The sequence below is a fragment of the Piliocolobus tephrosceles genome, chromosome 16 (assembly GCF_002776525.5).
Source record: "Piliocolobus tephrosceles isolate RC106 chromosome 16, ASM277652v3, whole genome shotgun sequence".
Classification (NCBI taxonomy): Eukaryota; Metazoa; Chordata; class Mammalia; order Primates; family Cercopithecidae; genus Piliocolobus; species Piliocolobus tephrosceles.
The window spans coordinates 8,014,333-8,040,876 of NC_045449.1; the positions used below are offsets into that span (position 1 = coordinate 8,014,333).

Here is a 26,544-nt window from a genome sequence, read left to right on the forward strand (position 1 = left end):
AAAAAAAAAAAAAGAGATTCTCCTGCTTCAGTCTCCTGAGTCCCTGGGATTACAGGCGTCCACCACCATGCCTGGCTAATTTTTCTATTTTTAGTAGAGACAGGATTGTGTTATGTTGGCCAGGATGGTCTCAAACTCCTGACTTCAGGTGATCCACCCACCTTGGCCTCCCAAAGTGCTGGGATTACAGGTGTGAGCCACCACGCCCAGTCTTTTAAATTACTTTTTTTGAAACAGTCTCCCTCTGTCACCCAAGTTGGAGTGCAGTGGCACAAGCTGGGCTCACTGCAATCTCTGCTGATTTTTCTATTTTTAGTAGAGACAGGGTTGCGCCATGTTGGCCAGGCTGGTCTCAAACTCCTAACTTCAGGTGATCTGCCCACCTTGGCCTCCCGAAGTGCTGGGATTATAGGCGTGAGCCAATGCACCTGGTCAAGAATGTGTCTCTTTTTGTATTAAAGGATAATGTAAACACATAAATTGGTATCTTTTTAATATGCAAAGTTCTCTCTGAACAAGTATGAAGCAGTGCCAGGAACGAGGCAGGCAAATGAATAATAAACAATGGTGAGCGCATAGCAGGCAGATAGACCACTAATGGGAAGGCTGGGTTTGGGCAGGACCTACGTGTCCAGTATCCTGTAAGGACGGTCCTAGTTGGGCTGGCGAAGCACTGATCACTTGTTACTGGTTTGACCAGGGAACCAGCTCCTGTCATTGCAGCAGAGCAGGCCCAGGCCCCTGGCCACTGGGAAGCAGGGCAGTGTGGGTGGTGGGGGTGCCATATGCCAGAGCCCTATATGGGTGGGAGAAGACATAGGCAGATCAGAGTCTCCTGGATTGGGTGCCTGAAAGGACTCCTGGTTCCAGTCCCTCACTCTCCAACCCTCCATTCATTAGAGATTCACCGGGTTTAACAAACCCCTCTTGTTCTGAAAGGGGGAGGAATTCCCCTCCAGATAAAGAGGTTGTCAAGAACCCACATCTTCCTTTTTATTTATTTATTTATTTATTTTGAGACAGAGTCTTATTCTGTCCCCCAGGCCAGAGTGCTGTGGTGCCATCTTCCGCCTCCTGGGTTCAAACAACTCTCCTGCCTCAACCTCCTGAGTAGCTGGGATTACAGGTGCCTGCCATGAAGCCTGGCTGATTTTTGTATTTTTAGTAGAGATGGGGTTTCACCATGTTGGGCAGGCTGGTCTTGAACTCCTGACCTCAGGTGATCCGCCTGCCTCAGACTCCCAAACTGCTGGGATTACAGGCATGAGCCACTGCTCCTGGCTGACATTTTATTACCTTCCATATTATATGCCAAGCCTAGAGTCTGGCAGGTAGCGGTGTTCAATAAACATTTGTTGAATTGAGTCAACTGATTTGGCTTAACAGACAGGAGACTTGGGTTCTACTCCCAGCTCTCCCACTCTGCATGGTGTCCTGGAGCAAATGCCTTTCTCCTGGGGCCTCATTTTTCTCATTTGTTAAGTGAGGGCTCTTTCATTCTACAATGGCAGGCATTGTGCTGGTATCAGAAGTTACAATAATAAACACAAAAAGAGACTGTTAAAACAGCATGATCTTTGCTGTGATGAACTTAATGACCAAGACACTTGCCAACCCTCCTCAAACAGATTAAACCAAAAAGAAGAATCTTGTAACTATAACACAGCTAGAAACAGCAGGATCCAGGTCCTCAAAAGATGCCATCGGGAATCTGCTTCTCTGTTCTTCAGCTATGCTTGCCTCTGGCATAGCTTCATTTCCACACAGGCAACATAAGCAGCTGCAGGCTCACATTTGTTTAAAATGTTACAGTTATATATATATATATTTATATCTATTTTATAGAGATGGGGGTCTCACCGTGTTTTCCGGGCTGGTCTCAAACTCCTGGCCTCAAGTCATCTTCCAGCCTTGGCCTCCCAAAGTGCTGGGATTACAGGTGTGAGCTACCATGCCCCGCCCCAAAAATGTTATAGTTTTTAAATTTTTATTTGTTTTTGCAGAGACATGGTCTCACTCTGTCACCTAAGAGGGAGTGGAGTGGCACAATCAAAGCTCACTGCAGCCTCGAACTCCTGGGCTGAAGTGATCCTCCCACCTTAGCCTCCCAAGTAGCTGGGACCACAGGCAAAGACCCCAACATCCATATCCAGCTAATTTTTAAAATTTTTTGTAGAGATTATGTTTGTCTCATAATGTTGCCTTGGCTGGTCTCACACTCCTGGGCTCCCAAAGTTCTGGGATTACAAGTGTGAGCCACTGCACCCAACCTTGTATATTAAACACACACATGTGCGTGCGCGCACACACATACACACACACACAAAAAATTTATGGGGCCGGGCGCGGTGGCTCAAGCCTGTAATCCCAGCACTTTGGGAGGCCGAGACGGGCAGATCATGAGGTCAGGAGATCGAGACCATCCTGGCTAACAGGGTGAAACCCCGTCTCTACTAAAAATACAAAAAAAAAACTAGCCGGGCGAGGTGGCGGGCGCCTGTAGTCCCTGCTGCTCCGGAGGCTGAGGCAGGAGAATGGCGTAAAAACCCGGGAGGCGGAGCTTGCAGTGAGCTGAGATCTGGCCACTGCACTCCAGCCCGGGCGACAGAGCAAGACTCCGTCTCAAAAAAAAAAAAAAAAATTTATGTTCAAAATTTCAAAAGTTCATAAGAGCACATGGAGAAAGTTTCTTCCCCACCCTGTATCCCTGCCACTCAATCTGCTTTCTCACAACAGCCAATACTCCCGGTTGCCTGCGCCTCCTTTCAGAGATGATCCATGCATATGTAAGCAATCATGCTTGTAGTTTTCCCCTTTTGTACACCAACGTGTAAAAAACTACATGCACTTTTCTGCACCTTGCTTTTGTCACTTAATGTATCTTATACATTGTTCCATTATACTGCATAAAATGCACTTTCTTCTGGTAGCATAGTATTCCACAGTATGGATGTATCAGAATGTAACCAATCCCCTACTGGCAGACATTTAGGTTGTTTCTAGCCTTTTGCCAATACAAGCAAAGCTGCAAAAAATAACCTACACATTCTCCTTTCACCTGTGTGCAAATATGTAGGGCTAATTCTTAGACATGAAAATACTGGTCAGGTGTGGTGGCTCACACCTGTATTCCCAGCTACTTGGGAGGCTGCAGTGGTATGGTCACTTTAACCTAGGATTTCCAAGGCTTCCGTGAGCCATGATCGTATCACTGCACTCCAACCTGGGCAACAGAGTGAGACCCTGTCTCAAAAACAATAAAATAACAAAAATAAATCCTAGGTTAAAGGAATAGGTGTTTGTGATTTTGATTTTCATGGGAATTGCTAAATTGCTCTCCATAATCATGTTACCAGCTTTTACTCCCACCAATGAATAGGCAAGGCCTGTTTGCCCATACCCCCTCCAACACTCTATGAAACTTTTTGGTGATTACAAATATGCTAAGTTGAAACATGGTCTGCATTTCTCATTGATGAATGAGGTTAGGCATCTTTTCATATAGTTGAGAGTTTTTTGTATTTCCTTACCAGTGAAATTTCTGTAGAAATGTTTTGTACACTTTTATTGGGTTGGTATTTTTCTTGTAAATTTGTCAATTTATATATGTCAAAATTAGTCCTTTCTCTGCAATATGAATTAAAAATATTTCCCCTGGATTATCATCTATTCTTTAACTTTTGCTTATTTTTTTTTACTATGCATAGTTTTAACATTCTAATGTTAGAATGTTTAACATTCATATATATATATATATATATATATATATTTTTTTTTTTTTTTTTTGAGACGGAGTCTCACTCTGTCGCCCGGGCTGGAGTGCAGTGGCCGGATCTCAGCTCATTGCAAGCTCCGCCTCCCAGGTTTATGCCATTCTCCCGCCTCAGCCTCCCGAGTAGCTGGGACTACAGGCGCCCACCACCACGCCTGGCTAATTTTTTGTATTTTTAGTAGAGACGGGGTTTCACCATGTTAGCCAGGATGGTCTCGATCTCCTGACCTCGTGATCTGCCCGCCTTGGCCTCCCAAAGTGCTGGGATTACAGGCGTGAGCCACTGCGCCCAGCCAACATTCTAATATATATTTAAGTGTGTGAGTCTTTTCATTTATGCCTTCAGTGTTTTATTACCATACTTTCAGACTTCGAGACCAGCCTGGGCAACAAAGCAAGACCCCATCACTACAAAAAAGTTAAAAAATTAGCTGGGTGTGTTTTTACCTGCCTGTGGTCCCAGCTACTCTGGAGGCAGAGGTGGGAGGATTGCTTGAGCCCAGAAGGTCAAGGCTGCAGTGAGCTGTGATGGCAACACTGCACTCCAACCTGGGTGACAGAGTAAGACTGTGCCTCAAAACAAAACAAAATAAAAAAGCCATCAAAATTAGCCAGTAGTGGCAGTGGGTGCCTGTAATCCCAGCTACTAGGGAGGCTGAGGTGGGAGGATCGCTTGAGCCTGGGGCAGTTGAGGCTGCAGTGAGCTATGATCATGCCACTGCACGCCAGCCTGAGCCATATGGCAAGACCCTGTCTCAGAAATACTACTACTACTACTACTACTACTACTACTATTACTAATAATAATAATAATAATAATAGGACTGAGCACGGTGGCTCACATCTGCAATCCCAGCACTTTGGGAGACTGAGGTGGGCAGATCACCTGAGGTCAGGAGTTCGAGACCAGCCTGGCCAACATGATGAAACCTCCACCCCCATGTCTTCTACAAATACAAAAATTAGCCAGGTGTGGTGGCACACGCCTGTAATCCCAGCTACTTGGGAGGCTGAGGCAGGAGAATCGCTAGAACCTGGGATGCAGAGGCTGCAGTGAGCTGAGACTGCACCATTGCACTCCAGCCTGGGCAACAGAGGGAGACTCCGTCTCAAAAAAAAGAGAAAAAGAAAAAGAAAAGAAGGAAAGAAGGGAAGGGGAGGGGAGGGGAGGGCAGGGGAGGGAAAGTTAAGAAGAAAAATACAAAAATCAGCCGGACGTGGCAGCATGTGTCTGTAGTCCCAGCTACTTGGGAGGCTAAGGCAGGCGAATCGCTTGAACACGGGAGGCGGAGGTTGCAGTGAGTCAAGATTGCACCACTGCACTCCAGCTGGCGAAAGAGTGAGACTCCATCTCAAAAAGAAAAAAAAAAAAATTAAGTTATTCAAAATACAAATGTTAAAAGTTCCAAGATTTATTTGAGTACTTCTATGGTTTTGTTTTTGTTTTTGTTTTTTAGACAGAGTCTCCCTCTGTCACCCAGGCTGAAGTGCAGCGGGCGATCTTGGCTCACTGCAACCTCCGTCTCCCGGGTTCAAGCGATTCTCCTGCCTCAGCCTCTAGAGTAGCTGGGATTATAGGCACACGCCACCACGGCCGACTAATTTTTGTATTTTTACAGTGCTGAGATTAAAGGCGTGAGCCACTGTGCCCAGCCTAATTATTTTATTTTATAGCATGCTTTTATTTCCAGGAAGAGTCCAGGCTTCTGTTTTCCCAAAAGTTCCAGCAATAGTCCTATGTTGTCAAGGTTTATGCTTGAACCAATCACCGCGCCCAGGAAAACAGAATGAGTCTGGAGAGGAATGGTAGGGAAGGAGTGACTGTTAGCCTCTTCCTAACCACGCGGACTAAGAATAAGGGAGGGTCTCCCGAAAGAAAATGGTAGTGCTGCTGGGTGCGGTGGCTCATGCCTGTAAACCCAGCACTTCAGAAGGCCGAGGCTGGCGGATCACGAGGTCAGGAGATCGAGACCAGCCTGACCAACATGGTGAAACCTCATCTCTACCAAAAATTCAAAAAATAGCCGGGCTTGGTGGCAGGCGCCTGTAATCGCAGCTACTCAGAAGGCTGAGGCAGGAAAATTGCTTGAACCGGGGAGGCCGAGGTTGCAGTGAGCCGAGATTGCACCATCGCACTCCAGACTGGGTGACAGAGCAAGACTCTGTCAAAAAAGAGAAAGAAAGAAAAGAAAGAAAAGAAAAGAAAAGAAAGAAAAAATGGTGGTGCTATTACCAGAAATAAAGGATGGATACTGAACTGGCAAAAACAGCAGATGTCCACTATGATGGGAGAATCCCAAGATCCAAATCAACTCAGGGAAAAGGCACTGAGCAGTTACCACAGGCCTGACACTCTGCTACCCTTCTCCCCTGACAGATAGCTGGATTGTCTCAGTTAATTCTCTCAGCGATCCCATGAGATATTGTTGTGAACTGATCTGAGCCAATCTGTCCCTTTGGTGGGTATCAATAGCATTTCCCTACCGCCTGGTAGAAGTTGGAGATGCAGGAGAATTCTGCTGCACATACAAATATCTACTACAGAAAATTAGCAAGCAGGTTCAAAACGGTTCATGCAGCCTTGATGAAGTCCCTGAACCCTAAAGGGAAAGGTCACCTGAGGCAGATGCAGCAATCCCCCAGACACAAACTTGCCATTCACATAAAAAGTATGAGTGTGGCCCGGCGCGGTGTAATCCCAGCACTTTGGAAGGCCGAGGCAGGTGGATCATGAGGTCAGGAGTTTGAGACCAGCCTGACCAACATGGTGAAACCCCATCTCTACTAAAAATACAAAATTTAGGAGGGTGCAGGGGCCGGCACCTGTAATCCCAGCTACTCGGGAGGCTGAGGCAGGAGAATCGCTTGAACCAGGGAGGCGGAGGTTGCAGATCACACCACTGCACCCCAGCCTGGGCGACAGAACAAGACTCCATCTCAAAAAAACAAACAAAAAAAATTGTGAGTGTGGATGAGGGAACTGAGGCAGAGAGAGGGCAAGTGACCTCCTGATAAGAGAAAAAAACGCACTGGGACCGCGGCAGGCAGTCTGGCTGCAGAGGTTATTCCTATAGTCCTGGCCCTGGGCTAGGGCTCACATAAGCGAGCTGAGATCTGGAAACCAGCAGCATCTAGTTGATGTTTGAAAACGAGATGGATGAAGTGACCCAAGGAGTAGTGATCGCCAGCACTTTTGGGGCAAGCAGAGGAGACAACCCGGTATTATGTCCCCAGTAACTGACACACTGCAGGTACTCTAAGTATTCATTGAATGAATGTAACAGGAACAACTAGAACAGTACAGTAGTAGGCAAACCAGGGGAACCACTGCTTCAAAACTAAGGGAGAAAAAAGTGCAAAAGAGGGGCGTGGGCCAAATTCGGTGGCTCGTGCCTGTAATCCTAGCACTTTGAGAGGCCTAGTGGGGAGGATGGCTTGAGCCCAGGAGTTTGGAACCAGCCTGAGCAACATAGTGAGACCCTGTCTCTATAGAAAATGTTAAAACTTAACCAGGTGTGGTGGTGCTCACCTATAGTCCCAGCTACTTGGGAGGCTGAGGCAGGAGGATCATCTGAGCCTGGGAGTTCGATGCTGCAGTGAGCCATGATCCCACCACTGCACACTACACTCTAGCCCGGGCAGCAGAGTGAGACTGTCTCAAAAAAAAAAAAAAAAAAAAAAAAAAAAAAGAGGGGTGGTCAACATACCATATGCTGAAGAGAGGTCAAACTCAAACTCAAGTCTGAAAAGTGACTCTGGATTTGGGAAGGAGAAGTCATTGGTGATGATCAGTTTCTTGGGGGTGTACTAGTAGATTTTTAACAACCAACTCTCCAAAAACAAATGTATCCATGTATATACATAAGTGTATGACAAATTGTACTGGTATAAAGTACGGATAGCACAAAATTTACAAATAAAAAGGCCAGACGCGGTGGCTCACGCCTGTAATTCCAGCACTTTGGGAGGCCGAGAGGGGCAGATCACCTGAGGTCAGGAGTTCGAGACCAGGCTGGCCCACATGGTGAAATCCAGTCTCTACTAAAAATACAAAAAATAGCTGGGCTTCATGGCACCTGCCTATAATCCCAGCTACTTGGGAGGCTGAGACAGGAGAATCTCTTGAACTTGGGAGACGGAGGTTACAGTGAGCTGAGATCAACGCAGTGCACTCCAGCCCTGGCCACAGACCAAGACCCTGCCTCAAAAACAAAAACAGGCCGGGCGTGGTGGCTCAAGCCTGTAATCCCAGCACTTTGGGAGGCCGAGACGGGCGGATCATGAGGTCAGCAGATCGAGACCATCCTGACTAACACGGTGAAACCCCGTCTCTACTAAAAAATACAAAAAACTAGCCGGGCGAGGTGGCGGGCACCTGTCGTCCCAGCTACCTGGGAGGCTGAGGCAGGAGAATGGCTTAAACCCGGGAGGCGAAACTTACAGTGAGCTGAGATCCGGCCACTGCACTCCAGCCTGGGCGACAGCGAGACTCCATCTAAAAAAAAAAAAAAAAAAAAAAAAAAGGCAAAAAAACCTGTTCTTATTGAAAGAGTATCATCCTAAGGGGAACCATCCTGTACACAAGATTACATACAGATTTTTACTGATATGCAGGGTCTCCTAACAAGAGGAGAGCGTCAAAGTATCAAACGACAAAGAATAATGGGAGTCCGTTTGCACAATCCCACCTCCTAAATTCCAGAAAGCAACAAAATACTTAAGTCACAATTTTTTTTTTTTTTTTGTTTTGTTTTGTTTTTTTGAGACGGAGTCTCGCTCTGTCGCCCAGGCTGGAGTGCAGTGGCCGGATCTCAGCTCACTACAAGCTCCGCCTCCCAGGTTTACGCCATTCTCCTGCCTCAGCCTCCCAGGTAGCTGGGACTACAGGCGCCCGCCACCTCGCCCGGCTAGTTTTTTGTATTTTTTAGTAGAGACGGGGTTTCACCGTGTTAGCCAGGATGGTCTCGATCTCCTGACCTCGTGATCCGCCCGTCTCGGCCTCCCAAAGTGCTGGGATTACAGACTTGAGCCACCGCGCCCGGCCGAGTCACAATTTTCAAGCCCAGATAAATTTCGCGAGACTCTAAATAGCGAAATACGGAGAACAATATCTTCACCGTATAATTACCTTGACAAAATCCTCACAATGAATGTAACACAAAAGAAAATAATATCTTCATCGCATAATTACCTTAATAAAATTCTCACAACCAACGTAACACAGAAGAAAAAGATCGTCAGGAAGAATCAGATAGGAGCAATCAGGGTGTTGCAAGCCCCAGATTACGCAGAGACGTTAATCACGTTTCATGCATTCTCCAATCATCACATTCTAATCTGTCCTCCAAAAGAGGAACAGGTAAGGATTATCCCACCTGACGATGTTTCCAAACAAACCGACATTCCGAACTCAGTCAAAAAGATTCCGGTCACAGCTAGGGTGAGTTCATGACGCGTTGGTATCAGCAACCCCACTACTTAGCGTCCTTCCAGTTGTATTGCCATATTTGCTTGCACATTTTTAAAAGAACTTTTTTTATGCGGCTGCCTAAAAGGAATAAATCATTTTTTCCCAGAATGCTCCGATCATTTACGTGCTGGACGTTCTAACTGTAAGCACTTTCTATTTACATATCTCCGCCCACCCCCTTCCGCCAGACACCTACCGTAATAACCAAAATAGAAGCGATACCAAGTATCTTACGGTCTGCAGGACTAGAAAACAACGTTGCTTCTTTTTTTTTCTTCAGTAGTTTCGCCATCTCAATTGTGCCCTGAAAACTGTATATGTCTTAATCTTACTACAAAACATATTTTATTACCAAGCACTAAATACAATGCGGATAATCCCAGACTCAAGACGTAATTATTCCAACACATATCCTCCAGCAGAAGCAGTTTCCGAGGGGAGGACCGAGGCCTATGCCTTCCTTCTTCCAGGAATACGAAGCGGCCCTTGCCCCTGTAGCCTTCGTCCTTAGGTTCCTGTCATGAAAGTGCTCAGAAAGGTTTCTTTTTCAGCCCAAAGACGGTGACGAATAAAGTCATTTCAGTGACAGCTGGAAGGGCACTACCGAGACAAGTGGTAGATTCAGAAACCCTTTCAATATAAATACCCAAATCTCCAAACCAGAGACCCCACCCCTGAAAGTGTAGAGCAGGTGGCATGGGGTGGGGGATGAAACTTCAAAAGACTACAGGCTTTAAGTGGATCTGGTATCTCACACATGGAGGAAAGGGCTGGGTGGGGGAAAAACCTTCAGGTTTAGGGTCAGCCTTCCTCCCTCATTCCCGAATATTGGATGCTACCACACCTGCAGAAGACAAAAATGTACCAATACGTAGTGCACTCCCAACTCTCGAATACGAAGAAGGACAGGGCCACGGATGCACTGCAGTGAGCCCCAATGGCTTGGGAAGGCACCAGAGTTAAGGAAAGTCTTTGGATCGACAGATAGTGAGGGGTCAGAAAAGGCCAGTGGTGGGGCTGGCATCTGCATTCAGGTTCATTGCTTGCTCCCTCACCATATTGCCAGGGCTAGAGTCAGCATCCCTGACTTCTGAATTTTAGCACAGTCATGTGAGGAGAGACCAGAAGTGACTGCAGCAGAAGGGATCTCAGGCTACCCTACCCCATATCTAGGGGCCAGCCTGGATCCTTCAGATGAGAGGTCAGAGTAGGCTCTCCTGCTATGCCACACAGGAGTGCTGAGAGCGACTTGATATGCGCTGGAATCAGCCTCCAGTGTCCTGGTCCCCCTGGTCCACAATTCTCTGACCCATGTGCCTCGCTTTCTTTGCCTCTTCTGAGTTCCCAGTGCTCGCTTCCGTTGTCTCTTCTGAGTTCCCAATGTGCTTTATATCTTTCGTTTTTTGCCGGAGTCTTGCTCTGTCGCCCAGGCTGGAGTGCAGTGGCAGGATCTCAGCTCACTGCAACCTCTGCCTCCCGGGTTCAAGCAATTCTCCTTCCTCAGCCTCCTGAGTAGCTGCGATTACAGGAGTGCGCCGCCACGCCCGACTAATTTTTGTATTTTTAGTAGAGACGGGATTTCCCTATGTTGGTCAGGCTGGTCTCGAACTCCTGACCTCAGGTGATCCACCTGCCTCGGTCTCCCAAAGTGCTGGCATTACAGGCGTGAGCCATCGCACCCTGCCTGTGCTTTCTATCTTTACACACTCCCATAGCACAGTGCTTATCACACTGAATTACAGATGTGTATCTACCTCCTCCTCATGGTTAAAAAAAAAAGTGGGGTTTTTATTATTACTATTATTTTTGTAGACATGGGGTCTAACTATGTTGCCTCCTGCGCGGGCCTCCCACAGTGCTGGGATTACAGACGTCAGCCAACGTGCCTGGCCAAAAACTGTATTTTACTCTCATTTCGGAATTTTAAGTGCCTAGTAAACAGCAGGATTTAGCACATGGTTGAAGATCTTTGAACTGGAGAGACTGGCTACAGCAGACACTATTGTGTCAGGTGGCTGAAGGGAGTCCTGATAGAAATGGGTCGTGTGGGAAAGGTGGGCAGGCAGAAAGGATACAGATGAGGCTCTGGGTGCTGTTGAACATGGAGACTCCTGAGAGGAAACCGGCCAGCTCCACTGCAAAGAGGCCCAGGGTGACAGAAAGCGCGGCCACCAGCCTGCAGAGAGGAAGAGGACTGGCCCAGGCCTTTGGACTTCTTTTAAGACCCCTCCACTCCCACCACCTCTTCGTTCTGGCCACCCCGTCCCAAGAGCTCACTGAATGTCCTGCTTGTCATACTCCTCGGGGGTGAACCTGAGAGGCAGGCAGGCCTGAATGTTGCTGTCCTGGGAGCAGGGCAGAGAGGAAGAGAAGTGAAAAGGGGGCAGGCTGCTGGGCAGGCCTGGGGGCGGCGGGACACGAGAAAACACAAGTGGGTAAGACACTGGGAGAGGGGCAGGGTGGGGGGGGGACGACTCCGAGATGGGAATAGGGGCGGACGGAGGGCAGCCGTGGGTCTTACCCGGGACCAGAATAAGGTGATGACGACCACCAGATGCGCCAGAAGCGTCAGGAAGCGAGAGGGCACAAGCCCTGAGACCCGGCCCATGGCCCTTGGGAACAAGAGCGGCGGTCTCTGAGGCTAGGAGTTCAGAAACTGCGACTCCTGAAGTCCACCAGCAAGCGGACAAATCTAGACGAACTCCTCCTTTCCGCCAGCTCAGGCACCGCCCAGTTGCCTTGGTAACCGCGTACGTGGGCGTGGAGCCGCGTTCTCGGAAAACCTCGCGAGGGCAGTACATTCTCCATCTGCTGTGGGTCTTTCAGGGCTAACTCAGGTCAGGGGTACCCGAAGGAGCTTCTAACCCAACGGCTGGGTACCCGTGCGCAACCAGGCCCTTTGTTTCTCAGAGGGTGCGGGGTGGCACAGCCCCGCAGCGCCCGATCTGCCCACGCAGGGCCGACGAACGGAAACCCACCCTGGCCTAGCCTGGGGACACCTCTGCTTCCGCGGTTGCGCACACCGGGAGCGGCCCCCAGCCCCAGCCACGCTGCCCAGTTGTGGATCACTTGAGATCACTCCCACCGCCACGCCGGGCTGAGGTCCCCGCCATGCCGAAGACTCACACCCGCTCCCCTTACCCTTCTCCTCATGCCTTTAACTTCCCACCAAGCGGGGCCTGAGAAACAAGGGACCCGAACGTGGAGAGGCCGGTGTTCCTGGACTGCTCTGCAGTTACAGATTGTCACAGAGCCCCTGGTTGTCTGAGGACCCTAGGCCTGAACCTTCCTTGAGGAAGACTGATTTCTCTCAGACTACTTTGCTCAGTTTGGTGAGGGATTTGCAGAGTGCGAAAAGTGGTCAGCGTCCTTAAACTAGCGTGGGAATAAGAGCAAAGCAAGGTGGTTGGAAAGGTGGGAGTGGACGAAGGGAATGGTACAGTCCCTGCGTCTCTGGGAGGCTTGGAGCCTACGGGAAGGGAAACTCAACTTAGATTTCTTTATCTCTTGGAGGTGCTGGGCCTCCGACATTGCCCAGCTACAGTCCAAGAAGCTCTTTACACCGGCGACGTCATGACTTATGGGCCTCAGCGCAGGTCCCTGCAGATCTGAAAGTTCTTCTCTAATTGCTCAGTCAGGTCCCATCCACAAGGAAACTCCCGGCCCATTTCCCAGGAGAACAATCTCTTCCTCCTTCCCACTCCCCATCTCAGTGCCTTTAGCCAGACTAAAGTACAAGCCCAAGAGGCATTTCTCATTCCTTCAACAAATATTTTTATATATTTATTTATTACCTAGTAAGGGTATTCTAGCCAGGGAGATCAACAACAGACATACAAACAAATAAATCCGTAAGATAATAGGTGCTACAAACAGGGATACGCGGGCCGGGCACAGTGGCTCACGCCTGTAATCCCAGCGCTTTGGGAGGCCCAGGAGGGCGGATCATCTGAGGTCAGGAGTTCGAGACAAGCCTGACCAACATGCTGAAACCCCATCTCCACTAAAAATACAAAATTAGCCGGATGTGGTGGCGCGTGCCTGTAATCCCAGCTACTCGGGAGGCTAAGGCAGTGGAATCGCTTGAACCCTGGAGGTGGAAGTTGCAGTGAGCCGAGATCGTGTCATGGCACTCCAGCCTCTGCAACAAGAGCGCAACTGTCTCAAAAAAAAAAAAAAGGAAACGCTAGAATTATAATTCTATAAAAATAGGACATTTATAATTCTATAAAAATAGGGCATTTATTCTTAAACTTTATTTTAAAAACTTTGGCCAAAAATTGACCGGGAGCGGTGATTCGCACATGTAATCCCCGCACTTTGGGAGACCGAGGCAGGGAGATCACCTGAGGTCAGGAGTTTCAGACCACCCTGGCCAACATGGTGAAACCGCATCTCTACTGAAAAAAAAAAAGCCAGTTGTGGTGGCGCCCGCCTGTGATCCCAGCTATTCAGGAGGCTGAGGGAGGAGAATTGCTTGAACCCGGGAGGCAGAGGTTGCATTGAGCGAAGATCGTGCCACTGCACTCTCGCCTGGGAAACAGAGCAAGACTTCGTCTCAAAAAAAAAAGGAAGAAAAAGAAAATGCACTCTGGGACCAGAAGCGAAAGCTCATGCCTGTAATCCCAGCACTTTGGGAGGCCAAGGCGGAAGTATTCCTTGAACCCAAGAGTTTGAAGCCAGTCTGAGCAACATAGTGAGACACCTCTCTCTAATAAAACAATAATAAAGGCCTGGAGTGGTGGCTCACGCCTGTAATCCCAGCACTTTGGGAGGCAGAGGCGGGCAGATCACCTGAGGTCAGGAGTTTGAGACCAGCGTGACCAAAATGGTGAAACCCCGTCTCTATTAAAAATACAAAAAAAAATTAACCGGGCGTGGTGGCAGGTGTCTGTATTCCCAGCTACTCGGGAGGCTGAGGCAGGAGAATCATCTGAACCCAGGAGGCGGATGTTGCAATGAGCCGAGATCTTGCCACTGCACTCCAACCTGGACGACAGAGCGAGACTACATCTCAAAAAAATATATATATATGTATTTATATATAATATATATAATTATGTATAATATATATTTAATTAAATATAATATATATTATATATTTATATATTTAAATACACACACACATACATTCAGATATATCTTTTTAACGAAGTTTTAGGCCAGGCGCAGTGACTCACGCCTGTAATCCCAGCACTTTGGGAAGCTGAGGCGGGTGGATCACCTGAGGTCAGGAGTTCAAGACCAAACTGGCCAACATGGAGAAACCCTGTCTCTACTAAAAATACCAAACTTAGCCGGGCGTGGTGGCACGCACCTGTAGTCCCAGCTACTTGGGAGGCTGAGGCAAGGGAATCTCTTGAACCCATGAGGTGGAGGTTGCAGTGAGCTGAGATCGCACCACTGTACTCCACCCTGGGTGACAGAGTGAGATTCTGTCTTTAAAAAGAAAAAGTTTTAAACAATAAACATTAATATTTTCTGAGTCTTATATAGTATTATCATTAAGACATGAAATTGAGGAAAAAAAGGAATGATTTATAGGATTGAGAGTCCCTAAAGTGTTGAACTCTTATATATTGAAACTATGTGATGACATTTTCATATAAACCATCTCTTTAAAAGACAGCACAGCCTTTTCTTCATATTGGAGACAATGTAATCACCAAAACTTGCTTTTATCCCCATGAAATAAAAGATTGTGATTTTTCTAGACTTTACTGAGGAGTTATTATTATTATGGTTTTTTTTTTTTTTTGAAAAGAGGTTCAACAAAGTGTCTCTCTCTCTCTATTTTTTTTAGACAGGGTCTCACTCTGTCATTCAGGCTGGAGTGCAGTGGTATGATCATGACTACAGTGATCCTCGACCTTCTGGGCTCAGGTGATCCTCCTGTCTCAGCCTCCGGAGTAGCTGGGACTACAGACGCGTGCCTTCATGCCCAGCTAAGTTTTGTATTTTTAGTAGATACTGGGTTTCACCGTGTTGGCCAGGATGGTCTCCATCTCTTGGCCTCATGATCTGCCCGCCTCAGTCTCCCAGCACCCAAAGTGCTGGGATTACAGGCGTGAGCCACTGTGCCTGGCCTTTTTTTTTTTTTTTTTTTTTTACGGAGTTTTTCCTTTGTCGTCCAGGCTGGAATGCAATGGCATGAACTCGGCTCACTGCAGTTTCCACCTTGTGGGTTGGGGTGATGCTTCTGCCTCAGCCTCCCTAGTAGCTGGGATTACAGGTGCCCACAACCATGCCCAGCTAATTTTTGTATTTTTAGTAGAGGCGGGGTTTCACCATGTTGGCCAGGCTGTTCTCAAACTTCTGACTTCTGACTTCAGGTAATCCACCCGCCTTGTCCTCCCAAAGTGCTGGGATTACAGGCGTGAGCCACCATGCCTGGCCGGTTCTTTTCTTAACTGTTGGACCCCGTCAAAGTTCTGAAGATAGTTTCAAACCTCCCTGCTCTCAGGATGGACAAGGAAACATGTAAGTTTTCTCCTTTGAAATGATCCCCATTGCATTTGATTCCTAAAATGAGTGATAGTAATGACACCTAATATACAATGAGAGATGAGCTTTCTGTATTCTCCAATGCAGAAATTACAGCATAACAAGCATTCAAACGTTCTTAGGAGACAGGATAAAAAGACTGAAGGTTCAGCCTAGGCAACATGGCGAAACCCCATCTCTACAAAAAAGTACAAAAAATTAGCCAAACATAGTGGTGCACAACTGTAGTTTCAGCTGCTTGGGAGGCTGAGGTGGGAGGATCACCTGTACCCAGGAAGTGGAGGCTGCAGTGAGCCGTGATCACACCACTGCACTACAGCCTGAGCAACAGAAGTGAGACCTGTCTCAAAAAAAAAAAAAAAAAAAAAAAAAGACTGAAGAACTCTTCATGCTTTTCTTCCCTGTCTGTAACTTACATGCATTTTTGACCTAGACCTTCAGAGGTGAGCTCCTTTAGTGAGGGGTTCATCAAGTATATGTGTTCACAGATTAAAGAAGTTGTTGGCCGGGCGCGGTGGCTCACGCCTGTAATCCCAGCACTGTGGGAGGTCGAGCTGGGGGATCACCTGACATCTGGAGTTCGAGACCAGCCTGACCAACATGGGGAAACCCCGTCTCTACTAAAAATTAACCGGGCGTGGTGGTGCATGCCTGTAATCCCAGCTACTCGCGAGACTGAGGCAGGAGAATCCCTTGAACCCGGGAGGCGGAGGTTGCGGTGAGTCGAGATTGCGCCATTGCACTCCAGCCTGGGAAACAAGAGCGAAATTCCGTCTCAAAAAAAAAGAAAGAAAAGAAAAGAAATACTGATGTTTGTGGTGGTCAAAATTAGAATAGAGATTGCCTCTGGGAAGGGAGGAGTGGGGATCCGTAGAGAAGGGACATGTAAGAACCATGAGCGAGGGAAATGTCCTATATGTTTTTAAAGAGTTGTGATTTGTGCAGGTGTATGTATTTGTCAAAACTCATAAAATTATAGACAATATTTATGTGCCCTCAAACAGCTGAAATACCGATATTTTTCAAAAGTTTTACATATCGATGCCAGAGCTCTTCCCTGGACCGTTTAAATCAGAACCTCCGAAACCGGGGGTTGTGCGTGGGTACATTCAAAGGCTCCGCAGGCGATTGTAGAAGTGCAGCCGGGGAGGAGACGCGCTGCTGGGGGAGCAAGTCTCTCACCCCTTCAGGTGCCCTAGGCTCTGGCACTGCTCCATCACTTTCCTTCTGGTTCAAATCCTTCCATCGGTTTCTAGGCAGGTCGGTCCGGGCTGGGCTGTAAGTAGCTCGGGACTCTCTATCTGGGCGTTGGCAGGACGCCGGGGGCCAGGAGGGACAGACCGCTGAGCCTGGATTCCATAGTCACTGCCCTGGGGTGCCACCCGCCCGGCTTGCCCTACAGGGCCGCTCGGCGAGCGCAGATACGATCCTGCAACTGTTCTGAGGGACAGGAATGCCCTAGGTGCCCATCCATGCCTCGATCCATGACCCCGGCCTCCTGGGAGCACAGTGGTCATGGGGAGAACTGAGGTGCCGAAAGGCCGGATGACCTCGTGGCGCAACGGTAGCGCGTCTGACTCCAGATCAGAAGGTTGCGTGTTCAAATCACGTCGGGGTCAGCGAAAGCTTTTCTTCTACTTTTATGAATTCCCCTTAATTTAAACTACGGTCGAGCTTCAGCGTTCAGGTCATTGAAGAATCAATATCCTCTTGGGTCCTGAACGGAAGGGGTTTCTGGCACGAAGTTCCGAGGCCGCCCCATTTGGGCAGCCCAACCTTCTCGCGGGCGTTTTTGCGATGGATCCGGGTACCGTAATTCTGGGCGGATAACGCGGCTCCTCAGGACAGGAGCAGTTCTAGACCTCTCAGCAGAGGGAGGAGGTTCGGACGATCACGCATGGGAGAAGTCGGTCTTCGGTCTGTGAGTCCTCTTTCCGGTGCTGAGCTGGTTCCTTCAAAATGTGCAGCCTTCACGACAGAGGCGAACCCCACTTGAGGGAAGTTCAGGTCCCAGAGATGTGAGATGCGGAGGGCTGTCCGTAAACCAAAACCAGGCCGAAGACGAGGTGGCCGAGTGGTTAAGGCGATGGACTGCTAATCCATTGTGCTCTGCACGCGTGGGTTCGAATCCCATCCTCGTCGGCTACGGAAGCCCTGTGGTCCGAGCTCAAGTTTTGTAACGTCAAAACTAGGATTTTTCTTGTTACCCCGAGTCACTCCGTTCAGTTTTCGTGACTTTCCCAGCTGCATCCATCCTTTCCGCATTTTCCAATGCGGCCGACTTTTTGTGACATTTTTGTATTCATTTTTTTTTTTTTTTTTTTTTTTTTTTTTTTTGAGACGGAGTCTCGCTCTGTCGCCCGGGCTGGAGTGCAGTGGCCGGATCTCAGCTCACTGCAAGCTCCGCCTCCCGGGTTCCCGCCATTCTCCTGCCTCAGCCTCCCGAGTAGCTGGGACTACAGGCACCCGCCACCTCGCCCGGCTAGTTTTTTGTATTTTTTAGTAGAGACGGGGTTTCACCATGTTAGCCAGGATGGTCTCGATCTCCTGACCTCGTGATCCGCCCGTCTCGGCCTCCCAAAGTGCTGGGATTACAGGCTTGAGCCACCGCGCCCGGCCCATTTTTGTATTCATGCTCTGCAATTGAGCTGACCCGGCCAAGGAAATAAGATCCCAAACGCCCTTCCGGCGGCGCCGTGGCTTAGTTGGTTAAAGCGCCTGTCTAGTAAACAGGAGATCCTGGGTTCGAATCCCAGCGGTGCCTCGGTGTTTCCCCACGCTTTTGCCAACATTAAACATTGCGAGGAGAGTTGCAGATCCTCATAACTTCCAGCCTATGTGGTTTACTCACATGACCGTCTGTCTTCTCTCGGTGCATCTACGACACGCTGTTGGGATTTTTGCTCTTCGTGCACATTGCACTTGCGCCTCGACCTGCAACTACCCCAGTCGCATCATCTGTACTTGCCAGTACTGTGACTTGTCTGTTACTGTCTAGGTGCTCAGTTTTTGTATTCTGTTTTCATTTCTGATAAAGAAGTCCTACAAATAAAGGTTTATTACGAGAGGACTGAACAATACTATAACTAAATAACCTTATTTCAACCCCCTTCTAGTAGCTGGCCGGTTAGCTCAGTTGGTTAGAGCGTGGTGCTAATAACGCCAAGGTCGCGGGTTCGAGCCCCGTACGGGCCACAGCGGAAACTTTTCAAAAGCAGGATTCCAATCCCAGAAGAGGAAGCGTTTTGGAGCACATTCTAAAGTGGGCGTGTCTTGAGAGGAAGGGATTGAGAGAAACCAGGGTTGTTTCACGATCTTTGCTTCTACATCTTAATGGCCATAATATATGGCTCCTGAACTTACTGTGTGAATTGTAAACAAAAGGATTTGGGACTACTTTGTCTCAAACCATGTGACACAGATCTGCAGAGTGTGGGAAATGGTCAGGAATGGAGCTGACAAGTGTTCCCAGTCTTCCTCCAGAGGTAAGATGTCCGTCCAATCCACCCAGCCCCTGCCTATTCATCAGGATCTGAGAAGACATTTTCTTCCCCTTCTCTTCTAGAGCATCTTTTTTTTTTTTTTTACGTTTCTGTGCTTACTGGATCTCTGGGCCCCTGTGAGTGATGATCTGTGTCCTCACATTTCCCTTCAGACCAGATGCTTGAGAGCAGGAACCATATCCTTCCCCACAGAGCCTGAGACACCCCCACCCCCACCCCACTTCCAGCACCAGCCCCAAGGGAGCTGCGTGAACAACACCGACCCTCATTCCCATTGCTTTGGCTTATTAATCACTGTAACCCCACACAGACTCAGCCTCAGCCTTCGCAGCAGCAGCACTTTAATTCCACAAAATCTCAGAAAGCCAAAACTGATGAGAACACTCCACAACAGGTGGGCTTCAAAACCAGCGACATTCTACCTGAACCCTGAGAGCAGTGAGACGCCTCTCACCTCACCCCCCTCCGCCGTGCAACCCATTCCTCCTAGCTGCATCCCGGTTCTGGCTGGGGAAGTGGTATGGTAGAGGGCCAGAGGGCAGAAGCAGAAGGCTATCCATCCGCAGGGGTGCATCCTTGCCTGCGGTGTGTTTGGCCAAGGACGGCTCAAGCTCCCACAGCCCCTGGCACCTGAGATGTGGCCACTGAAGTCAGGATAGCCACAGTGGGGGCTGGGGCTTCCTCTGTCCCTTTCTCCTGATTATATGTGGGAGTCACGTCCTCACCTTGAAGCAGACCTAAAGCCCTGTGTTCCCAGGGCTGGTGCTCTAGCTAGGGAGGAGAGTTGGGAAGAACAGGGTAGCTACAGATGGCCAACTGTATAAAAGCAGAGTAACATCCCCTCCCACCAGGAAAGCCGTTACAACTTCCCCATATACACCAGCCTAAGGCCCAGCGAGTGGGCGCGGGCCAGCTGAACGTATCTGGAAGAGCCTCCAACACACAGGCCTCCCCTCAGTGGGCACTTCCCACCAGGACTCCCTGAAGAGTCCTTAGGGTCCTGCTGGGCCCTGCCCTGGCCAGGCCCGGCCTCTCCTGTCCTCCTGGTCACTTGCACAGGGCCTCCAACACCTCCAGAGTACGTCGGATATCCCGGACTTGGCGAGCCAGCCCCTGAACCGGCTGTAGAGCCCGCTCCAGCTCCTCGCAGCGCGCCAGCAGGGTGTACATGCCCTTGATGCTCATGTCCACGGCTTCACCTAAGGAGTCCACAGCGTCGCGGTAGGTCTGGATGCAGCCCACGCTCAGCGCGGTCAGCTCTTGCACCGCGCCACCTAGACCGCGAAGCAGACGGTCCACCCGGCCTCCCAGCTCCCGACTCAACCGCTCCAGATCCCGCAGCACCTCAGGGTCGATGGGGGGAATGGCTGGTGTGGGTGTGGGTGCAGGCGTTGGGCAGGGCCGCGCAGGGGCAGAAGGTGGGGGTGGAGGAGCGCCGCTCAGACGGATCTTGAGTTGCAGATTGTTGGCGACAAAGTGGGTGAGGTCGCCGTGGCGGCTCACTGTGCCCTCGAGCTCCAGGGGACTGGAGATGGTGGCGCGGCGTCCACCGCCCGCGCCGGACTCGGCACTCCCTGAGGACCCGGCGCCACCGCACGCCTCGCTCAGCCCGTCCAGGCTGCGGCTGTCCTGAAGGCGGCTGGAGAACGAGCGGCCGGCTCTGCCGCCCGCGGCCGCCTCCTCGTCGTTGTCTTCCTCCTCCTGCTGCTCAACATCCATCCCGCCGCCTGGTCCCCCTCGACGGCAGTCCCTCCCGGAGGCGGGCTTGCCCTCGGGCGGCGCCGGGTCCTTGTGCCGGAAGGACAGGGACGGTTCGTGCTCTGCACCCGGCGCCCCACTGAGGCTCCCAGCCCCAGACGGCGTCCCTTGAGGGCCGGGCTCTTTCTCGAGAGCCTCCCGTTCCGGTCGGTGGACGACGCCGCAGCTTGACGTCTTCGGGGACGTCCTGGGGTGGCGGTTCGCGCCCCCAACGTTCTCGGCCTTTTCCTCTCCGGACACCCGGAGGCCTGAGGGCGGCTCAGAGGACGTTCGGCCCGGTCCGCCGCCGAAGATTGCGGCCTGCTGTTCCGCTACAGCCAGAAGGTCCGTCTCAGGCCCGGGCCGCCCCCGAGACGACTCCATACTGCAGGTGGGGGCCGCAACGGAGGAATTGGTTCGTCCCGGCTCCGGAGGCGGTGGCTGCGCCTTTAAGGGGCGTTGGTAGAGGCGCGCCGATTGGCAGCGGCTGACAATGGTAAGGACAGGAAAAGCATTTTGATTGGTCGCGGCGACCAGGAAGTCCCGGAAGAAGAGCTGTTACTGCACAGCGGAACACACGTGAACGCCGGCTGAGTGGAGAGAAGGAGGTGACAGCTGCGCCCGTCGCCCCGCCCTTTCTGAAAGCTGATGGGGCAGATCTTAAAGACCAAGGTCCTCAAATTTCTGAGTCCCGCGGGGTGGGGCTTAGATTTTTTCTGCCTGCAGTTGAACACCCCCACAGAGATTGCTTAGCAAAAACACCAAGTGGGGAGCCCACTTGGGGTTCCTAGAGAGGATGGAAATGACATATCCTGCTTGGACCATCGGGGTTGAACCTACTTGACTACGAAGGAGGAAACCAGAAGTCCAGCATGAGCCTGAATGGTTTGCTCTATCTTTCCTGGTTAACAGACCTAACCATTGAACTGCTCAGAGCGACCCATTGTGGTCAAGGCAGCGGCCTCTGGGCTTTCCTATGCTTTTGCCACTCTTGTTCTGTGTCTCTTGCCCCTTTCACATTGAGGGGTCTCGCCCCTTAGAGAATGGCGTGTGATTTTGCCACGAGGTAAAATATTCAACAAATGAAATGATCACAAATTTTGATATGTGCTATACAGGAAATAAAGTGTTATGATTGAGAATATAACTGAGTAGGCACTAGTTTAGATAAGGGGTCAGGAAAAGACCTCTTCGGTGGGACTTTTAACTAAAAAGAACCAAAAAGACCCAACCACCCTCCAGGCAGAGGGAAGAAAACTTGAGCTACCTCTCAGAGACAAAGAAGTCTTGACGTATTCAAGAAAGTGAGGTGAGAGGGCAGGAGACATTGGGACTAAAACAAAATCCGCAAGGTAAGGGGAAGGATTTCGAGCTAAGGAGCTGAACAGGCAGCAGGGGCCACGTCATGCAGGGGGCCTTGTAGTTCCTGTTGGGGAATGGAGATTTCCTCTAAATGCAATGGTGCAGCCGACATTGGAAAGGTTGTAAATTGCAACACATAGCCAAAGCCCAGAGACATCAGTATTTTTATTTATTTGTTTGTTTGTTTGTTTAGAGACGGAGTCTCACTCTGTCACCCAGGCTGCAGTGCAGTGGCGCGATCTCGGCTCACTGTAAGCTCCGCCTCCTGGGTTCAAGCGATTCTCCTACCTCAGCCTACCAGGTAGCTGGGATTGCAAGCGCCCGCCACCACGCCCAACTAATTTTTGTATTTTTAGTAGAGACAGAGTTTCACCATGTTGGCCAGGCTGGTCTTAAACTCCTGACCTCAAGTGATCCACCCGCCTCGGCCTCCCAAAGCGCTAGGATGACAGGCGTAAGCCACCGTACCCGACCAGACATCCGTATTTAATAAAAACAGTTTGCTAACTCTCCTTAGCTGACAAAGGATGTGGTTGTTTTTTCCATTTGGATAGAGAGATGTCTTGAGGCAGTGTCATGCCAACATTCAGAAGTGCAACTCCCCAGAACTTCCCAGCACTACTATCCCCAGGTGCCTGCCAGGGTCCTAGCCAGTCAACCCTAATGATAGTAGCTCACAGTTTCACTACGCCTGAGGAGTCCACAATTGTCTGCTGTCTGTATCTTATAGTCACCTGCAGCTTGACAAAACCCGTCATTCCTTTGCTCTAAAAAAAAAAAAAACCTGAAAAGCTCATACATTGGGCTGGGTAGGTAGATATTCTTTAGAAGATGGGAGGCCTTCCCTTGAGAATGGGAAGCTGAGCACAGGAAGAGAGTGATGTGATGGGATTCATGTTTAGGGATTATAGGCTGTTGTAGAAAATGTTTGCAAGGGAGACGGTAGACCAGTGAGGAGGTGGTTCCAAGTACCAGGTGATAGTAGCTCAGTCTAGCAGGATGTGGATGGATGCATTCTAGATGTATCTTGAAGTTGTTTTTTGTTTTTTATTTTTGAGACGGAGTCTTGCTCTCTTGTCCAGGCTGGAGTGCGGTGGCACAATCTTGGCTCACTGCAACCTCCGCCTCCCAGGTTCAAGCATTCTCCTGCCTCAGCCTCCTGAGTAACTGGGATTACAGGCGCGTGCCACCATGCCCAGCTAATTTTGTATTTTTAGTAGAGACCGGGTTTCACCATGTTGATCAGGCTGGTCTCGAACTCCTGACCTCATGATCCGCCCGCCTCAGCCTCCCAAAGTGCTAGGATTACAGACGTGAGCCTGTATCTTGCAGTTTTTAGCGGACAAATGGGCTACCCACCCTCTGTCTGTGTAGGGGAAGCTCCTCACTCACCAACTCTCCATTCCCTGACTTGTTGGTGCAGTGACAGCCAGGGACAGGCACGTGACCCAAACCTGGCCAATTAGAGTACTTCATCCTTCTGACTGCAGATTGGCTCAGGGAAGAGCACATGACCCAAGGTATGACCAGTAAAAATCCTCCACAGTGTTGTTTGTTTGTTTCTAGCTTTGTGGATAGTGTGAGACGCCTTTCTGTTCTCTTGAGAACTCAAGCTGGGTATCAGCTTTTCCATCTTTCATGTCCAGAAGATAACTGTCTGTAGAAGGAAAGAATGAGGCTGATAAGGAAGAGAACCAGAGACGAAAGATGAAGAGGTATGAATTCTGAGAGCGTTTGCCAGCCTGAAGATAGTCCCACCTTTATCCTTCCTGTGATTTGGTTCCTTGCCCCACCCCTATCGCACCACCTCCCCGGGAAAACCTTGTTTCTTCCTACGGTGACTTCTGTCTCAGTAAATGGCAACTCCATCTTCCCAGTGACTAAGACCAAAAACCCTGCAGTTGTACTTGACTCCTCTTTTTGTCATAATCTATGGCCAATCCTTTAGGAAATCTTGTTGGTTCTGCTCGAAAATACATCCAGAATCTGACCACTTCTCATCCTTACCATTGTTTCTGCCCTGGTCCAAACCGCCATCATTTTTGGCCTGGATAAATGAAGTTGCTTCCCAAATGGCCTCACTTCTTCTACCCTCACCTCTCTACAGTCTATTCTCAATAGAGAACCAGAATGATCCTTTAAAAATGTAAATTAGGCCGGGCGCGGTGGCTCAAGCCTGTAATCCCAGCACTTTGGGAGGCCGAGACGGGCGGATCACGAGGTCAGGAGATCGAGACCATACTGGCTAACACGGTGAAACCCCCGTCTCTACTAAAAAAAAAGAAATACAAAAAACTAGCCGGGCGTGGTGGCGGCGCCTGTAGTCCCAGCTACTCCGGAGGCTGAGGCAGGAGAATGGCGGGAACCCGGGAGGCGGAGGCTTGCAGTGAGCTGAGATCTGGCCACTGCACTCCAGCCTGGGCGACAGAGCAAGACTCCGCCTCAAAAAAAAAAATAAATAAATAAATAAAAATGTAAATTAGCGGCCCGGCGCGGTGGCTCACGCCTGTAATGTCAGTACATTGGGAGGCCGAGGCTGGCGGATCACGAGGTCAGGAGATTGAGACCATCCTGGCGAACACGGTGAAACCCCGTATCTACTAAAAATACAAAAAAAATTAGCCGGGCGTGGTGGCGGGCGCCTGCAGTCCCAGCTTGTCGGGAGGCTGAGGCAGGAGAATGGCATGAACCCGGGAGGCGACGGAGCTTGCAGTGAGCGGAGATCGCGCCACTGCACTCCAGCCTGAGAAACAGAGCGAGACTCCGTCTCAAAAAAAAAAAAACAAAACCCCAAAAAAACCTAAATTAGCGGCCAGGCACGGTGGCTCATGCTTGTAATCCCGACACTTTGGGAGGCCGAGGTGGGTGGATCACGAGGTCAGGAGATCAAGACCATCCTGGCCAACACGGTGAAACCCCGTCTCTACTAAAAATACAAAAACATTAGCCGGATGTGGTGGCGGGCGCCTGTAATCCCAACTACTCTGAAGGCCGAGGCAGGAGAATCACTTGAACCCGGGAGGCAGAGGTTGCAGTGAGCCAAGATTGTGCCACTGCACTCCAACCTGGCAACAGAACGAGACTCCATCTCAAAAAAGAAAAAGAAAAAATTAGCCAGATATGGTGTTGCACACCTGGAGTCCCAGCTGCTATGGAGGCTGAGGTGGGAGGATTGCTTGAACCCAGAAGGTTGAATCTGTAGTGAGCTATCATTGGACTATTGCACTCCAATCTGGGCGACAGGGTGAGACCCTATTTCAAAAAAGGAATTAACTGATTAGGTTAAAAGAGTTATGCTCCTCCTGGAGCTAGGGATGGGTCAGTTCCTTCCAAATTCAAACAGTTGCAACATAATGGGGAAGGAGGAGGGGCTGTAGGGAGGCTACCACAGTGTCCACTACAGTAGAGTTCAGTGAAGTATGGCCCAAGGGCCAAATCCAGCTCAACACCTGTTGTTATACGGCCATGAGCTAAGAAAGTTTTTATGTTTTTATTTGGTTGTTTGAGACCGAGGTTCAAGTTTCGCTCTCGTTGCCCAGGCTGGAATGCAGTGGCACAATCTGAGCTTACTACAACCTCTGTCTCCTGGGTTCAAACAATGCTCCTGCCTCAGCCTCCCAAGTAGCTGGAATTACAGGCATGTGCCACTAAGCCTGACTAATTTTGTATTTTTATTGGAGATGGGAGTTTCACCATATTGGTCAGGCTGATCTTGAACTCCTGATATCAGGTGATCCCTCCGCCTCAGGCTCCCAAAGTGCTGGGATTACAGGCATGAGCTACCCTGCCCGGCTGTTTTTATATTTTTAAATGGTTGAAAGTAATCTAAAGAATATGAAAGTTGGCTGTGCACGGTGGCTCACGCCTGTAATCCCAGCACTTAGGGAAACCTGGTCGGTCGGATCACTTGAGGCCAATAGTTTGAGATCAGCCTGGTCAACATGGCAAAAACCCTGCCTCTACAAAAAGTACAAAAATTAGCCAGGAATCCGGGCGTGGTGGCTCACACTTGGAATCTCAGCACTTTGGGAGGACAAGGCGGGCGGATCACCTGAGGTTAAGAGTGCCAGATCGGCCGGGCGCGGTGGCTCACTCCTGTAATCTCAGCACTTTGGGAGGCCGAGGCGTGTGGATCACGAGGTCAGGAGATCGAGACCATCCTGGCTAACACGGTGAAACCCCGTCTCTACTAAAAA

The 26,544-nt window shown here is 49.8% G+C and overlaps 2 protein-coding genes and 5 non-coding genes across 10 annotated transcripts; 4 read left to right on the forward strand and 3 right to left on the reverse strand.

Annotated features, from left to right (window-relative positions):
• Positions 1–9,018: 9,018 nt before the first annotated feature.
• Positions 9,019–9,154, reverse strand: LOC111527108. The gene has a single exon (XR_002726573.2). It is a non-coding gene; the product is annotated as a U8 small nucleolar RNA (small nucleolar RNA).
• Positions 9,155–9,310: 156 nt separating this feature from the next.
• On the reverse strand, positions 9,311–11,959 carry TMEM107 (transmembrane protein 107). 4 transcript variants are annotated; one of them, XM_023193311.2, is made up of 5 exons: positions 11,764–11,959; positions 11,520–11,587; positions 11,318–11,418; positions 10,087–10,183; positions 9,311–9,842 (listed from the first exon to the last, which is right to left on the reverse strand). In XM_023193311.2, exons 1-5 carry the CDS (start codon positions 11,848–11,850, stop codon positions 9,773–9,775), a joined length of 423 nt encoding a protein of 140 aa, XP_023049079.1. In that variant the 5' UTR covers positions 11,851–11,959; the 3' UTR covers positions 9,311–9,772. The 4 variants fall into 4 exon arrangements, with proteins under 4 accessions (XP_023049079.1, XP_023049078.1, XP_023049081.1 ...); XM_023193310.2 differs by having other exon boundaries at positions 11,318–11,436; XM_023193313.1 differs by having other exon boundaries at positions 9,559–9,842; positions 10,108–10,183.
• Positions 11,960–17,293: 5,334 nt separating this feature from the next.
• On the forward strand, positions 17,294–17,365 carry TRNAW-CCA. The gene has a single exon. It is a non-coding gene; the product is annotated as a tRNA-Trp (tRNA).
• A 441-nt stretch (positions 17,366–17,806) lies between these two features.
• Positions 17,807–17,888, forward strand: TRNAS-GCU. The gene has a single exon. It is a non-coding gene; the product is annotated as a tRNA-Ser (tRNA).
• Positions 17,889–18,436: 548 nt separating this feature from the next.
• On the forward strand, positions 18,437–18,510 carry TRNAT-AGU. Its single transcript has one exon. It is a non-coding gene; the product is annotated as a tRNA-Thr (tRNA).
• Positions 18,511–18,867: 357 nt separating this feature from the next.
• Positions 18,868–18,941, forward strand: TRNAI-AAU. Its single transcript has one exon. It is a non-coding gene; the product is annotated as a tRNA-Ile (tRNA).
• Positions 18,942–19,570: 629 nt separating this feature from the next.
• BORCS6 (BLOC-1 related complex subunit 6) lies at positions 19,571–21,470 on the reverse strand. The gene has a single exon (XM_023193239.2). The coding sequence runs from the start codon at positions 21,368–21,370 to the stop codon at positions 20,297–20,299; it is 1,074 nt and encodes a 357-aa protein (XP_023049007.1). The 5' UTR covers positions 21,371–21,470; the 3' UTR covers positions 19,571–20,296.
• Positions 21,471–26,544: the final 5,074 nt, after the last annotated feature.

Bases quoted from the DNA above. Each gene is read 5' to 3' on its own strand.
- TMEM107 (XM_023193310.2), bottom strand. From the start codon at position 11,850: ATGGGCCGGGTCTCAGGGCTTGTGCCCTCTCGCTTCCTGACGCTTCTG. The intron at 11,437-11,519 runs GTGAGCTCTTGG...GGCCTGGGCCAG, and splicing joins TATGACAAGCAGGACATTCA to TCCTCTTCCTCTCTGCAGGC. The intron at 9,843-10,086 runs GTGTGGTAGCAT...TTGTCTCGGTAG, and splicing joins TACATTTTTGTCTTCTGCAG to TGCCCTTCCAGCTGTCACTG.
- BORCS6 (XM_023193239.2), bottom strand. From the start codon at position 21,370: ATGGAGTCGTCTCGGGGGCGGCCCGGGCCTGAGACGGACCTTCTGGCT.